General features: G+C 48.6%; 6 protein-coding genes and 1 non-coding gene; 4 read left to right on the top strand and 3 right to left on the bottom strand.

Moving 5' to 3' along the window:
- Positions 1 to 5: 5 nt before the first annotated feature.
- On the top strand, positions 6 to 925 carry CNAG_00346 (hypothetical protein). XM_012191275.1 has 3 exons: positions 6 to 264; positions 362 to 560; positions 620 to 925. Exons 1-3 carry the CDS (start codon positions 75 to 77, stop codon positions 741 to 743), a joined length of 513 nt encoding a protein of 170 aa, XP_012046665.1. The 5' UTR covers positions 6 to 74; the 3' UTR covers positions 744 to 925.
- CNAG_00347 (DEAH box polypeptide 36) lies at positions 875 to 8,154 on the bottom strand. XM_012190879.1 has 18 exons: positions 6,977 to 8,154; positions 6,124 to 6,730; positions 5,861 to 6,087; positions 5,695 to 5,809; positions 5,457 to 5,641; positions 5,350 to 5,410; positions 4,896 to 5,297; positions 2,897 to 4,846; positions 2,833 to 2,847; positions 2,711 to 2,774; positions 2,515 to 2,656; positions 2,071 to 2,464; positions 1,901 to 2,010; positions 1,797 to 1,837; positions 1,681 to 1,740; positions 1,442 to 1,622; positions 1,222 to 1,383; positions 875 to 1,165 (listed from the first exon to the last, which is right to left on the bottom strand). Exons 2-18 carry the CDS (start codon positions 6,149 to 6,151, stop codon positions 941 to 943), a joined length of 4,362 nt encoding a protein of 1,453 aa, XP_012046269.1. The 5' UTR covers positions 6,152 to 6,730; positions 6,977 to 8,154; the 3' UTR covers positions 875 to 940.
- On the top strand, positions 6,378 to 8,270 carry CNAG_00348 (hypothetical protein). XM_012191276.1 has 4 exons: positions 6,378 to 6,714; positions 6,767 to 6,936; positions 6,987 to 7,078; positions 7,132 to 8,270. The coding sequence occupies exons 1-4, from the start codon at positions 6,393 to 6,395 to the stop codon at positions 8,135 to 8,137; spliced, it is 1,590 nt and encodes a 529-aa protein (XP_012046666.1). The 5' UTR covers positions 6,378 to 6,392; the 3' UTR covers positions 8,138 to 8,270.
- A 231-nt stretch (positions 8,271 to 8,501) lies between these two features.
- CNAG_00349 (hypothetical protein) lies at positions 8,502 to 10,146 on the top strand. XM_012191277.1 has 3 exons: positions 8,502 to 8,677; positions 8,749 to 9,707; positions 9,770 to 10,146. Exons 2-3 carry the CDS (start codon positions 8,839 to 8,841, stop codon positions 9,975 to 9,977), a joined length of 1,077 nt encoding a protein of 358 aa, XP_012046667.1. The 5' UTR covers positions 8,502 to 8,677; positions 8,749 to 8,838; the 3' UTR covers positions 9,978 to 10,146.
- Positions 9,229 to 10,001, bottom strand: CNAG_12050. XR_001045337.1 has 1 exon: positions 9,229 to 10,001. It is a non-coding gene; the product is annotated as a hypothetical RNA (non-coding RNA).
- Positions 10,147 to 10,168: 22 nt separating the features above from the next.
- CNAG_07356 (succinate dehydrogenase, cytochrome b556 subunit) lies at positions 10,169 to 11,227 on the top strand. XM_012191661.1 has 5 exons: positions 10,169 to 10,268; positions 10,326 to 10,371; positions 10,430 to 10,535; positions 10,593 to 10,836; positions 10,956 to 11,227. The coding sequence occupies exons 1-5, from the start codon at positions 10,220 to 10,222 to the stop codon at positions 11,042 to 11,044; spliced, it is 534 nt and encodes a 177-aa protein (XP_012047051.1). The 5' UTR covers positions 10,169 to 10,219; the 3' UTR covers positions 11,045 to 11,227.
- Positions 11,187 to 12,295, bottom strand: CNAG_07253 (hypothetical protein). XM_012190880.1 has 3 exons: positions 11,941 to 12,295; positions 11,637 to 11,882; positions 11,187 to 11,583 (listed from the first exon to the last, which is right to left on the bottom strand). The coding sequence occupies exons 1-3, from the start codon at positions 12,206 to 12,208 to the stop codon at positions 11,255 to 11,257; spliced, it is 843 nt and encodes a 280-aa protein (XP_012046270.1). The 5' UTR covers positions 12,209 to 12,295; the 3' UTR covers positions 11,187 to 11,254.
- Positions 12,296 to 12,359: the final 64 nt, after the last annotated feature.

Here is a 12,359-nt window from a genome sequence, read left to right on the forward strand (position 1 = left end):
TGGACGGGATGCGTCTCCAAATATAAACACTACGTAATGTTATCTCGTCGCTTTCCACAAACAACTCGCACACAATGTCCACAGCACAACGCTCCCCGCCCTCCCGCACATCCACTCTCACCCTCACTCAGACACACACTACTCCCACAGACACCCCGCCCCAAACCGTTCTCCATCTCAGAGCAGGCCCTTCGACGGAGCGCCGCGTCGTGTGGACAGAAGAGACAGTCGATAATGAGGGTCTCGGAAAGAAAAAATCCAAGAGTGAGTCCTATTGCTGCCTGCCCTTGCTCGCGAGCCATCGAACGACTCGTGGCCGGGCCGTTGGCCGACAGACTCGTCATTCGCTGATCACGAACAGTCTGCTGCATTTATCACAAGCCGCGGGCGTTTGATGAATCGTCTTCAGATGAATCGTCATCGGATGAATCATCTTCAGAAACGGATCACCATCCTTCTAGAGGTAGCAACGGTCATCGTCATAGACTGAAGGACGATTCAAATGTGGAAGAGGAGGAAAGCTCAGAATCGGACGGCGGAGCTGGCGATGGCCGTGCCAGGTTAGCGCATTTGCTCCATGTCTCAGAGCGATTTGCTGATGCACCATCGTTTGAGGTAGACCTTTGCGGAAACCACGCCGACATCACCATTCTCATAAGTGCAACCATTCGGACCATACCCATAAGCCCAACAAGTACGACGTACAACCGAATGGGACCGGCAAAGGCAAGGAGAAATCATAGTCTTTGAGCACTTTCGGTTGATCTAGCCGTGCGTCGTAGAATAGATCAAAATGCTGTAAAAACGAATTACTGTAATGATTTCTGTAGCTGTAGAACTTCCATTGTACACGTCAATACCAGTCGGAATGAAACTCATCCCAATATCATGCTACAATGCATCGTTGTATTGCGGAACCGTGAAAAACGTGCTACATGATCTATACCACACTGATCTTCGCCGCCTCCTTGTCTTGCAGTCCAGCTGCTAGACACTTGAGACCAAGCTCAAACCATTTTTGCTGGTTGTCTGACAGTTTCTTTCCTCTAAAGCGCAACGACATCACCTGATAAAATTGTTCTCGGATCAGTTTAATAGCGATGGACGTCTTGGGCGACAAGCAGTATTTGATTTTTCTATCAAGGATGAATGAGGACGCTGATACCTATCCATGGCTGAAAGTCAGTTCTCTATAATACAACAATGAACCGCATGACATACCTTGAAGTCTGCAATATCACCACAAAGTAACGCCAGCGCTGTGTCGTCCACAGGTCCCGTTTCCCAGGCGTACAATCTTTTGGAGTGCATGATGGTAAAATATGCCAGATAATTTGAACCAAACTCGCCCTTGGGAATTTTAAAGTTGACAGAACTTGGATGCTGCGATTGCTGTCAGATTCTTTTGCAGTCCTCACGTGTAAGTGCAGAAACAACGTACAATTGCGACCGGTTGCTGGTTTGTTATTGTCTTCATGCCACCTGAACCGTCGAGAGCTAGTAGTTTGGGATACAGACCGGAGACCAGGGCTGCTCCGACTACTTTTAGATCCTCCCCATTGATGTTTAATTCCGGAGGCACAGGAACAAACTTGGTACGCACGCCACGAGAGAAGCGGCCTCTGAATCCGACCTAGATTAGTCTTATGCTCGCACTGGAAGTCATCACTTGGCACTCACTGGCTGATCGCCTGCCTCTGAGCAGGCGTAGCATCGACAAAGGATGTATCAATGAGGTATCTATATGCACCCATGAGTGTCGGAACTTCATATTGATACTAGCTGAGTAAACTTACGCAAGCAGCTGCTGTCTGAGCTCCTCAATTTGTTGCAGGTTCTGTATCCCGCAAAGTCAGTATTTCAACATAAGAAGTCATAGATCGAGAGATATACGACAGACCTGATGAGATACAAAGTTTCTTTTACAAAAGGTCCTCACAAAGTGGGGATTATCGGAAGCTCTTCTCCAGCTTGCAAAGACGTTTGCAATAGTGAAAAAGTCGTTATTTCCTAAAAGAAAAATCTCGACTGAGCTATGGAAATTTACATGCTTAACACATCCAGACCCACCAATAGCAAAACTCTGCTTAGCAGCTCGGGCTTGCGACTCAAAGCCAAATGGAGTCACGAATGGACTTTTGGAGTTTAACGTTGCTGCAATTGTCAAAGCTGGGTCCAAGCATCCGAGCATAGCGGCCACAAGTAGGAACTTTCCAAGATGGACGTCCATGGGGAGTTTGGAAAGTAGCCGTCCTAAAGGCGTGATCTCCTCATTTGGCGTGAGCGCTTTGACCTCAACTAGAGAAGCGATGGCACGCTGAATGTTGATCGACGAAGGTGGGTCAAGCGCCTGCAACAGGACAGATTCAACAGTCTTCCCGAGAGGTACTTTGAGAATCTTGATACGGAGAGCAAGGTCTTGGAGAGAGAGCCTAAGCATCTCGGGAATAGGATGCTCAGGAAGCTATAATGAATGAGCCAAATTTTCCTGATAGTAATGTCAAATAAACCTGCCTGGGTATCATGTCTGGCCTTGGTGAACAAATGGAACGCAAGGCCTTCCTGAACACGACCGGCTCGTCCACGACGTTGTTTAGCATTGCTTCTTGCAACGTATGATTCGACAAATCGTGAAAGCTGTCGCTTCTCGTCATAGCTAAAGAACATCATAATGAATTTCTGAGGGAAAAAAGTTGTGGATAAAACTCACCGCATTTCACGCTGTTTTCCAGTGTCGATAACGCATGTAATATCTGGGATGGTAACACCAGTTTCTGTTAAAAGAATTAGGTTAGACTGCGCTCGTCATTGGAGACTTTTTTCTATCCGCACCTGCAATGTTTGTAGCTAGATCAGAAAAGTTAGTGAAATTCGACAATTTACAACTATGACTTACAGATTACAATCTTCCTCGCCCCTTCCGGAGGCCTCTTAAATACCGCACTTTGTCCTTCGGAAGAAATACTGGAATGTAAAGGCCACACCACAAAGTCCGTACTGCCGAATTTTGGATGTGCGAGCAGCATGTCGTTCAGCTTTCTGATTTCAGCCAGGCCCGGCATAAATACCAAAGTTGCCTGAGAAAAAGGCACATAATCGGCAGCTTCAAAGCAAATCTTCTCGAGCAATAAGACGATGAGATCATATGGAATTATTCGAGAATCAAGAATATTGATAGTGTCAACTGTCTGAGCAGAGTACTTGCTTGAAGACAGCTTTGCAGGGTTAAACGCTGTTTCTTCGTCTTCATCTTCGGGATCCGAATCAGATTTAGCCCCTTCCTCGTTCCACTCCACCATTTGACTCGCTGGCTTGAATTTCTTGCCTCGAATGGCATATGGAGAAGATCCATCGATATGCCACCCTGCGAGCTCAACAGCGTCTTCAAGGTATTGGACCGTAACAGGGAATGTTCTTCCAGGTACGGACATGAAAGGACAGCCTCCGAAAAAGGCCGAAATTTTCTCAGCATCTACGGTGGCTGACATCAAAACAACCTTGAGATCCTTCCTTGCCTCACAAAGATTCTTCAAGACGATGAGCAAAAAGTCTGACTCGATTGAACGTTCATGGACTTCATCCACGATGATATGTGTGACTTCGTCAAATGCGGTACCTCTGGAACTACCGCTGGAACCAGACTCGAGCATACGAAGTGCAATACCATTCGTCACGAATGACAGACGAGTATTGGCCGAAGTTTTCGATTCCAAACGAATGCTGTAGCCAACAAGCGAGGATGAGGTGCCGACCGCACCCGGAGCATCGCCCAGTTCTTGGGACACTCGTTGGGCCAGGGAAATAGCACTGATACGTCGAGGCTCGGTCACAACTATTTTACAAGGCTTACCCCTGGCCAGTTGATCTTCGAGGATAAAGGACGGTAGTTGAGTCGATTTACCACAACCAGTCTCGCCGCTAAACACCAGGATCTGATTGGTGTCCAAAGTGGAAATGATCTGATCACGGAATGAAGCGATTGGAAGTGTGTTGCGCTGAGTAAACATTGTCTGGTATGCAGGTGACTCTTTTCGTTTGGCAAAGTCATCTTGAAGCTTTTGAATAATGACGCCTTCCTTCTCTTTCGCCGGCCTTGCAGGTGTGTCAATCGGAGTATTGCCAGTGCTAGGTTTTGATGTATCGTTCTTCTCTGCGATCGCTTCAACGGCCTTCTTATCCCATATGCCCTTGATCATCTTCCAAATGCCCCTTCTGCTCTCGTCTTCTTTTTCTTTCCTCTTCACCTTCAGCTCTTCCCATAATTCTCTGTATGAAGGCGGCATTGTTCTCCAGTTGACTCCCGCAACGGTTTTTTCTGCCTCTAAATCCGAGAGTGCGAGTGTCGACACATAGTTCTCCGCCTCAACCATATCATCACAAGCAATATCATCCATCTTCCAAACCTTCCTTCCACCTCCCTGCCAACCAATTTCCAAGCCAGCCCTTGCGGCGCGACTGGCACCAGATAAGTTGACATATGATATGACAACCTGCTTTGCCTGTTTGGCGAGGGCAGCTTTGAGGACGTTTTTTGGAATGGTACCAGCAAATGACATTTGCTTCGGGATGGGCATGGATCGGACTGTAATGTGAGTTGAAGTCGATGTCTCAGCCTCTGTATCGGGGAGAGTAGTGGGCTCGTCCAGCATGCCACCAAAAATATCTCCCTCCTCGTCAGACGACCCGTCCATAAGGTTAGTCTTTTCCCCTACAAACGAATCACTTTGAGTATTTTCCGAAGGAGAATCCGTTTCGGCCTGATTCGCATCGTGCATGGAGGCACCCTTGAACTTGGCGGCAATGGCTGCGACATCCCTCTGGTTTCTCAAAGCTTTGAGTATAGCATCTACGTGTGAATTAGCATGGATGCACATAAAGGTTTGTAAGGAACGCACCGGCATTCTTGCGAGTAAACATGTACTCCTTTTCCACTCTGCTGACCTTGTCCTTGAGCCTTCTTATCTCCGGTGTTTCGAGTACGACTTGATTACCCTTTCCCTTTTTGCCTTTTTTGCCTTCTCCAGATGCCATACGAAGGGTATCAAGTTCCAATTGCAATTTTGCCCATTGCTCATTGATGTGGTATTCGTCTTCAGCTCCAGAGTCAGACTCGGTATCCGATGTATCTTGACTTTGAAATAGTGATTTGTGGGCCGTGGTGCGCGCTTCGGTGCTGGAGCCCGTGGCCTGCAATACGGTCTGCGTGGGTTTTGAAGACTGCGCGGGCTTAGCGATAGGTTCAACGTCCGGTCCAATCGCGGGAACGAGTGACTCTTGTGTCTCAGTTATACTGGGCTCTAAAAAATCGAAAATCAAGGTCAGGCCATTTCTCCATCCAGCAAAGCGTACCTGTTGCCCTTTCATACTCTCCTCGCTGAAGGCACTCATCCTCACTGAGATGCAACCACATCTGTAACATTTGTCAGTAATGAAATCTTCTTGCCGACCAGACACACCCATTCAAGAGCTTCTTCCCAGCCCTCCCCCTCTTTAATACCTTGTAGGAGGCATTGCTCAATCCTCTCTTGTCGGAATCCGAGGTTTTGAAGGACGTGGTAAGCGATAAAGTACCGCAACAATCCTTTCTCTGAGTCGGAAACGGTGGTCGATGGAAAGGTCACGACGGGAGGATGATCAGGATCTGCAAAAGGTTGCTCAATGAGGTTCTTTCTGCGTGTCTTGGATGTCATTCACCTTGGCAGGCTGCTTTCTCTTCCTCTAATGCCAACTCAAGGGCGGTATCTCGGATGGCCTGGTTGATATCAAGCTTGGGGAACGAGACTGCTAGACGACGGTCGTATTCGATGGCCTAAATACCACGGCTGTGAGAACTGCACTCTTATGGAGGGCATGGTCGTACCTTTACTATGCGGGCGACTTCCTTTTCAGCCTTGTCCTGCAGCCTGTCGACGAGACCCTGGAGGGCGACTTCCTCTGCACTTTCCTCGTGCTCCCAGTCGGCGGGCGGTGGCGGGGAGGACGGGAGGGCCGGGGGCGGCGGGGCCGGCGGGGAGTGTGCCGGTGGCGGAGCAGACGGCGGGGCTGCCTTTTTGGGGAGGGAAGTGGTCGCAAAGCCCCTGTTCTGGGCTGGCGGTCAGCGGGGGACGCCGGGGTGTGGCTTACGCTTGAGGGAGAGCTTCTTCTTCGCCATAGCAAGGGACGGAGTGACAGTGGGAGTAGTAAGAAGCTAATGGAGGCTAGTAGGGGCTAGTGGGTAGCTAGATGCTGGATAGTCGCTGGACGGATCACGCAGACGGGGACGAAGAACGAAAGGAGGAACAAAAAAGACATTTGAAGAGGGTGAATGCGGGTGGGGCCCCGCAAGATCCGACGGGGGTCTTTACTTGATATTCGCTGACCAAGAATGCCGCCCTTCCTCACCACCCTCGCCAATGCCAAAACGCAAATCGAATCCCTCGGAGCACGTCCCGATTCCCCCGCTCCCCCTCTCCTCCCTCGATGCAGCCCTCGATCTCCTCGTATGCGACACCTTTACACGCCTCAACTCTGTCGCCGCAAAGTTCGAGGCGTGTGCCGGCGTAAAACTCAATGACGGTGTCGTCAAGGCCAGGTGGGAGGAGGCCGTCAGCAGGTACTGGGTCATCAAGAGCATGGACGAGCTGACATGTGGGGCAAAAAAAATGGACGTGAAAGAGGACATGGCGAAAGCTGACCGCGACGGGATGGAACAGAATGGTGTGGATGGCAATCAAGGCAAGTCGACTTTAGCCTGCATAATGGCGACTGTTAATCTTATCATAATTAGTGGCAGGGAGGACAGATAATAATGGGAGACCGTTGCCCGCTTCATATCCAGGTGCGGTGGTAACCCACGGTTTAACACCCGAGGAAGAACATGAGTGGCGAAAATGGACTCCGAAAGTTGGCGACGTTGTTCTGGTCGACACTTTTGAAGACGGCCTCTGGCCTGCAAAGGTGTGCCAAAAAAAGTCTAAAGAGCGGCTTGTATACTTACAGTCCTATAGATTATCGACAAGAAAACTTTTTTCCAAGGCCGTACCGTCCCCAGAGGCAATCATTTCTTCCCAATCCGCATTTATAATGAAGATATGTCTCCGTATGTCAACCTGTACCATATTCAAACACAATCTTTGCGCTGAATTACTACAGATCGATCACCGTCAAATCTCGTCTCATCCCACTCCATCTCCGCGCGAACCCTCCTTTAATGGCATCCACTGCCCTACTGAGCGCCTATCATCACGCCGCCAACCCCACTACGTTTGACATGTTGGCATCGGCACGTGAGACGCTGGCGGCACATAATCGTCTTCATCCCTGTGTCACTGATGAAGAGTCCAAAGCTAGATTCAAAGCCGAGAAAGAAGCATGGAACAAACAAGTGAATTGGGTCATGGGCGAAAGACGCGTAGAAAAGCTTCGATCCACGGCGGAAGAGAGGGAAAAGCGGCTGAGAGAAGTGGCCAGATCGACATCGACGCCAGTGTATGAAAGTCAGGGATGTGCAGACCCTTGTGAAGAGGAGATGGGATCCCTTTTTGGTTGTCCAAAAAAGCGTCGCACTGTACCACGTAGCGAAAACGACGTCAACGCCAGCTCTGATCCCTGTATGACCATTTTCGGCCTAACCACTCCTACCCTTCCACGCACCCCGCCTCGAAGTGCTTCCTTATCTGTGGCGTCGTATATTCGCCCCTCTCTGACCAACACCACTCGTCCCAGCTCTCCTCGGAGGACACCAACCAGGGAAAAGAGACGCATTCACTCTTTCGTAAGTGATCTCAGCCCCGCTTCGAGACGGACCTATACACCTCCCAAGATTCTACCCTCTGGCGATGAGACGGCTCCTCCGAGTTTCGGCAGCGCAACATTACCGCCGGAAGTGAAAGCTGGTATATTCGACTTTGTTAGTCCTCTTGGGCCCGTCAAAAAGGGCAAGCTATCTTCTAACCCTGAAACAATTGCATCTTCGACATCATCAAACACTTCAAAACCTCATTCGGGGAGAAGCGGGAGTCTAGAGATTGTGAGAGAAGAGGAAGAGGAAGGTGGCTGGACGGTCGTTCAGCGTAAAGGAAGACGAGCGGATTCAGAACCCGTGAGGCAGACTATGGAAGCAGAAGAGAAGACCGGTCTGGACGATATGGAGTTGTAATATTTTGCTGTTGTAAGGGGTTATTCCAATAATGTACAGTACATGATGCACAGTATAGATGCCTTTAGAATTTTTAGATCTCCCCGATTAAGACTTTTCCTTCTTTTCATTGACCTGTGCAAGGATATCCAAGCTGCTAGACGTGGGATATTAGCTCGTATGACGGAGTAATGAGTGAATATCTGAAAATAAAACCCCGCCGCCGCTGCTGATGATTACCGCCGCACCGGCAATAAAAAAACCACGTTGGCCATTTCAAATTTGGAGATAAATATGAAATTAAATGCAAGGTTAAAGTAACGCGACTCGTTATCTGATAAGAGGGCTTTTTTCAATGCGATAAGTTCCGGTCAGTCTATACTGCTTTTCTGCTCTTTCTTTGCTCTTGTAAAACTCCTACCGCCTTTTTCTACACAGCTCCCTACCCTCCCACGAACTGTCTCATTGATTCTTAACCACTCCACGAATAGTCCGAATATCCGACCCCATCTATTCTGGAAGAAACTCTTCAAGTTGAAAATCGACCAAACAAAGCTTCTCGTGAGTCTTGGCGGCTTTTGGCGTCTTTTGTGGATGTCAATTATTATTAATGCTTTGCCCGTTCATTATAGCAAGACAATAGTCTATAACTCCGATCATTACTGCCCTCATTTCCTCAAGCAAAGCCCGGTCCCAACCCCAGCATGACAAACATAACCGCAATGACGAGTTCTTCACGACCTGCCACCAGCATTGCCCGCCTTCCTCTTGAGATTCAATTGCAAATCATCCATATGCTCAAGCAGATAAGCTCAATCTCGGAGCTCATCAACCTTCTCTGCACTTGCCGATTTATCTTGGCCGAGTGCGAATCGGGGCTATATGAAAGGGTGGAATTGTCCTCTTCTGTAGCGGCCTCGTTTTTCAAGGGGTTTGACTTGGAGGAAAACAAAGAAAGGTGTTTTTTCGTCCGCAGCGTCCAAGACCAAGGTCAAAACAACCGTACTACCGTTTCTCAACCGAGAAAGACTATGTTGCAAAAGCTCGAGCTGTTCGGTAACGTCAAAACAATGCGATTCGACGATGCAGAATCGATTATAGCAACTTCTGAAGCCGTCATGGAGCTAAAACGCTATCAAAAAACTATATCTATGTCAAAGGTAGCACCGCGAGATTCACGTGGACCATACGACATCCTTTTCCCACAACTACGGCGAATTAGTTTTGGGCCTTCATCGCTCCCCAAAACCTGTCGGGATGCGCTTCCCTGGGGTGCGATGCTAGATACTCTTGGCAGTGCATGGCCAGATAACCCTTCATTGTGTTTCCATCTACCACCGAACTCTTTCGATACCTACGGCAGAATATCAGGATATCTTGAAAAAAGAGTGAGATCGCTCGTACTCCATCAAGGGTACCCTAGCGACCTCATCCTACTGGATAAACCATCTGGTATCCATGCGGAACAGGTGACCATGTACCTTAAACCTCAGCAGATAAAAGGTACATATACATGTTGGGAGGATCACCACTGGTCTATCGTGAACTTTTGCAAAAAGTATTTTGGAGAACGACGGGCAAGGCACTTTGTGTGAGTTGAGTAGGTTTGGCCAAAGAATCTCCAAGGCTGACATCTGAGCTATGTGACGCTAGTGATCCTGGTTCCATTCATTCGCCCATATTCACATTTGTCAATGTGTCTGGCAGCCTTGACGATATCCGCGAAGACATCGGCCGTCAGTTGCGAGAGATGGAATTGGAGATTGGGCTGGTAGAGGTGATCCAGAAAAAGGTGAGATTGGTGGGTGTTGGAGAAGTGCGGGAAGGCGGGTGTGAGGTATGTGGGACGTGGGATACATGAAGAGACACATACCGTAGAGCTTGCATATAGCAAGTATACATGAACAGGGTAGTTAGTTATGTAGTAGCCGGGAATAATATGGGCATCGGAAGAAATCGGAGGAAGGAGCGGGTGAGCCTGATAATTGGCGCCGGTTATTGGACGAATGGGATTGGGTGGATTATCTTCGATTCTCTGCATCTTCGTCTGCCCCTCAACGTCCACTCTTCTGTGCTTCTTTCCATCTTTGCCCATTCGCCCCAATGTCTACCTCCATCCTCCGCAACTCCCTCGCCAGGGCAGTCCACAGGCGTGCGTACATTCAAAGCACCACAAAACCCCAACGATCAGCTGACTTATTTCTCCCAGCCTCAATCCTCCGGACCACTCCCGGTCTTATGCTGGCCCAGCGACGGTGTGTACCAACAAGCTTACCACAGAGGAGCAATGGGGAAGGTGCTGACCATAAACAGACTCGCCTCCACTGAGCCCGTGACTGCCGCTGAGAGCATTACCCTTCTTAACTCCCAAAGGCAACATCGACCCACGTCTCCTCACGCGACCATCTACCAGCCTCAGGTTTGTATAGACCTGCTCTGCCATATCTTATTTCCCATGGCTGACATATCTCCATAGCTCACATGGTATCTCTCCATTTTGCATCGTGTCACCGGTGTCGCTTTTGGAGGTGCCCTTTACGTTTCCGCCATGGCCTATCTACTTCACCCCCTTGTCCCTGCCATCGACTCTGCTCACCTCATTCAACTCGTGCACGACTTGCCCGGATGGTTCAAGGGAAGCGCCAAGTTCATCATCGCTCTCCCTTTTACCTTCCACTGTTACAATGGTTTGAGGCATTTAAACTGGGACATTGGAAAGGGTGAGTTTCTTTCCTTGCTTTCTAGGATGAGACACCGAGAGCGGCAGGGTTTCGATTGAGATGGTCATGATGACAAGGAAAATCGTTGAAAACATGAACTAATCCAATTTAATTTGTAGCTCTTACCATTAAGGGTGTCTATCAAACAGGTTACGCTGTCCTCGGTGCCACTGTCCTCTCTTCCCTCTACCTCGCTTTCTTCATTTAATTCCGGTGTATATGGCTTGTGATCAGGATTAGGGTTGCAAGGTGGTTATTGGAGTGACGGAGATAGTGTTTGAGATACGGCACGATTGCATTTTTGTTGTGCCGCTGTATTTTTTACGATACGGATGCAAGAGATCAATTTCATGGCCTTGTGTCGAGAGCATGTTATCACCATACTATTCTCAATAACGTGGACAATACACTGCATTCGCTATCTGAACCAGGCATTCACTCCAACTCCAGGTCCGTCTACACCTTCAGCGGCATGCCACCATCCTTCAGGTATCAACACACTATCACCAGCAGCTACATCGACCTGACATGCGCCCGGTATGGAAAATGCTTTTTCAAGCTGCTCTTTGCACTTCTGTATCGTCTCTTGAGGAAGATCCCTCACGTCCTCATTCGTCGATCCGCCAGATATTATCCTGGAGACTGGAACAGGTATTTGGGATGTATTGGCATGTCGAGGAATGGGAGACAGATCCAGGTAGGGAGACGCATCAGGCGGTAACAGGTGGAATGTTTTTCTGCCCACGACTATAAGAAATTCAACTTAGCTTCAGCCAGATGAGTAGCCAGAAGTAACCCACTTTGCGAGTAAATTCCCACATATGGATCTTTGTGGAACGGGGTAAAGCTACCATTGGGTCCAACCCATATCGTTCGTCTATACAAGCTCTTCTCTTTACCCTGATAAAAGTGTGTTAAAGCAGGTACATCGTCTAATAATTGCGGCGTGGAATCCAGCAAGTCAGATTGGGCGAGATATGCTGTTGGCAGTTCTGCAGAAGACGAAGAAGGTATAAGATTGAATACGAAAGCATCTAAAAATAGACCTACAATCATTGTCAGAATGATCAACGCACCCAGACTAGATCAGTGTAGAAAACAAACCAAAAGGCATATGGATCCGTTGCCATTCCTTATCCAAGTAGCCCCGCCCCTTTTTTCCTAGTTCGATTTCAGTTACTCTATCTTCTCCTATTTTATCTCTCAGCCGTTGTAGTCCATCTGCCAATTGCCAGCTGGTCAATGCCGGCCAGGCAGAAGTAAGGGAAGGCAAATGCAAGGGAAGAACGGGGCGGTTGACCAGATGACTTTGAAGATTTGCTGGAGTAAAAGAGGCAAGCGATTTGGCCTGGCGTACTAATGGATGCGCCATTCCTATATGCGCACTAGCCTGGGACCATATAACACTGAACGAAGGTAGAAATTATATAGCAAGCATTGAGATGCGAATGAAGGTAAGAGAAAAGTGGGATACTGCACCAAATATCAAAAGTGGAGGCAGTTCACCCGCGAAGTCTCATTTC

The sequence above is a fragment of the Cryptococcus neoformans genome, chromosome 1, assembly GCF_000149245.1.
Source record: "Cryptococcus neoformans var. grubii H99 chromosome 1, complete sequence".
NCBI lineage: Eukaryota > Fungi > Basidiomycota > Tremellomycetes > Tremellales > Cryptococcaceae > Cryptococcus > Cryptococcus neoformans.

Excerpts from the sequence above, each read along its gene's own strand:
- CNAG_00346 (XM_012191275.1), top strand. The coding sequence starts at position 75 with ATGTCCACAGCACAACGCTCCCCGCCCTCCCGCACATCCACTCTCACC. Across the intron at positions 265-361 it reads CGGAAAGAAAAAATCCAAGA|TCTGCTGCATTTATCACAAG; the intron begins GTGAGTCCTATT and ends GATCACGAACAG. Across the intron at positions 561-619 it reads GCTGGCGATGGCCGTGCCAG|ACCTTTGCGGAAACCACGCC; the intron begins GTTAGCGCATTT and ends CGTTTGAGGTAG.
- CNAG_00347 (XM_012190879.1), bottom strand. The coding sequence starts at position 6,151 with ATGGCGAAGAAGAAGCTCTCCCTCAAGC. Across the intron at positions 5,642-5,694 it reads AGAGAAAGCAGCCTGCCAAG|ATCCTGATCATCCTCCCGTC; the intron begins GTGAATGACATC and ends AACCTTTTGCAG. Across the intron at positions 2,011-2,070 it reads TAAGCAGAGTTTTGCTATTG|GAAATAACGACTTTTTCACT; the intron begins GTGGGTCTGGAT and ends TTTTTCTTTTAG.
- CNAG_00348 (XM_012191276.1), top strand. The coding sequence starts at position 6,393 with ATGCCAAAACGCAAATCGAATCCCTCGGAGCACGTCCCGATTCCCCCG. Across the intron at positions 6,937-6,986 it reads ACGGCCTCTGGCCTGCAAAG|ATTATCGACAAGAAAACTTT; the intron begins GTGTGCCAAAAA and ends ACAGTCCTATAG. Across the intron at positions 7,079-7,131 it reads TATAATGAAGATATGTCTCC|ATCGATCACCGTCAAATCTC; the intron begins GTATGTCAACCT and ends GAATTACTACAG.
- CNAG_00349 (XM_012191277.1), top strand. The coding sequence starts at position 8,839 with ATGACGAGTTCTTCACGACCTGCCACCAGCATTGCCCGCCTTCCTCTT. Across the intron at positions 9,708-9,769 it reads CGACGGGCAAGGCACTTTGT|TGATCCTGGTTCCATTCATT; the intron begins GTGAGTTGAGTA and ends ATGTGACGCTAG.
- CNAG_07356 (XM_012191661.1), top strand. The coding sequence starts at position 10,220 with ATGTCTACCTCCATCCTCCGCAACTCCCTCGCCAGGGCAGTCCACAGG. Across the intron at positions 10,372-10,429 it reads CTTATGCTGGCCCAGCGACG|ACTCGCCTCCACTGAGCCCG; the intron begins GTGTGTACCAAC and ends GACCATAAACAG. Across the intron at positions 10,536-10,592 it reads CGACCATCTACCAGCCTCAG|CTCACATGGTATCTCTCCAT; the intron begins GTTTGTATAGAC and ends ATATCTCCATAG.
- CNAG_07253 (XM_012190880.1), bottom strand. The coding sequence starts at position 12,208 with ATGGCGCATCCATTAGTACGCCAGGCCAAATCGCTTGCCTCTTTTACT. Across the intron at positions 11,883-11,940 it reads ACGGATCCATATGCCTTTTG|GTCTATTTTTAGATGCTTTC; the intron begins GTTTGTTTTCTA and ends CAATGATTGTAG. Across the intron at positions 11,584-11,636 it reads TGTGGGAATTTACTCGCAAA|TCGTGGGCAGAAAAACATTC; the intron begins GTGGGTTACTTC and ends AATTTCTTATAG.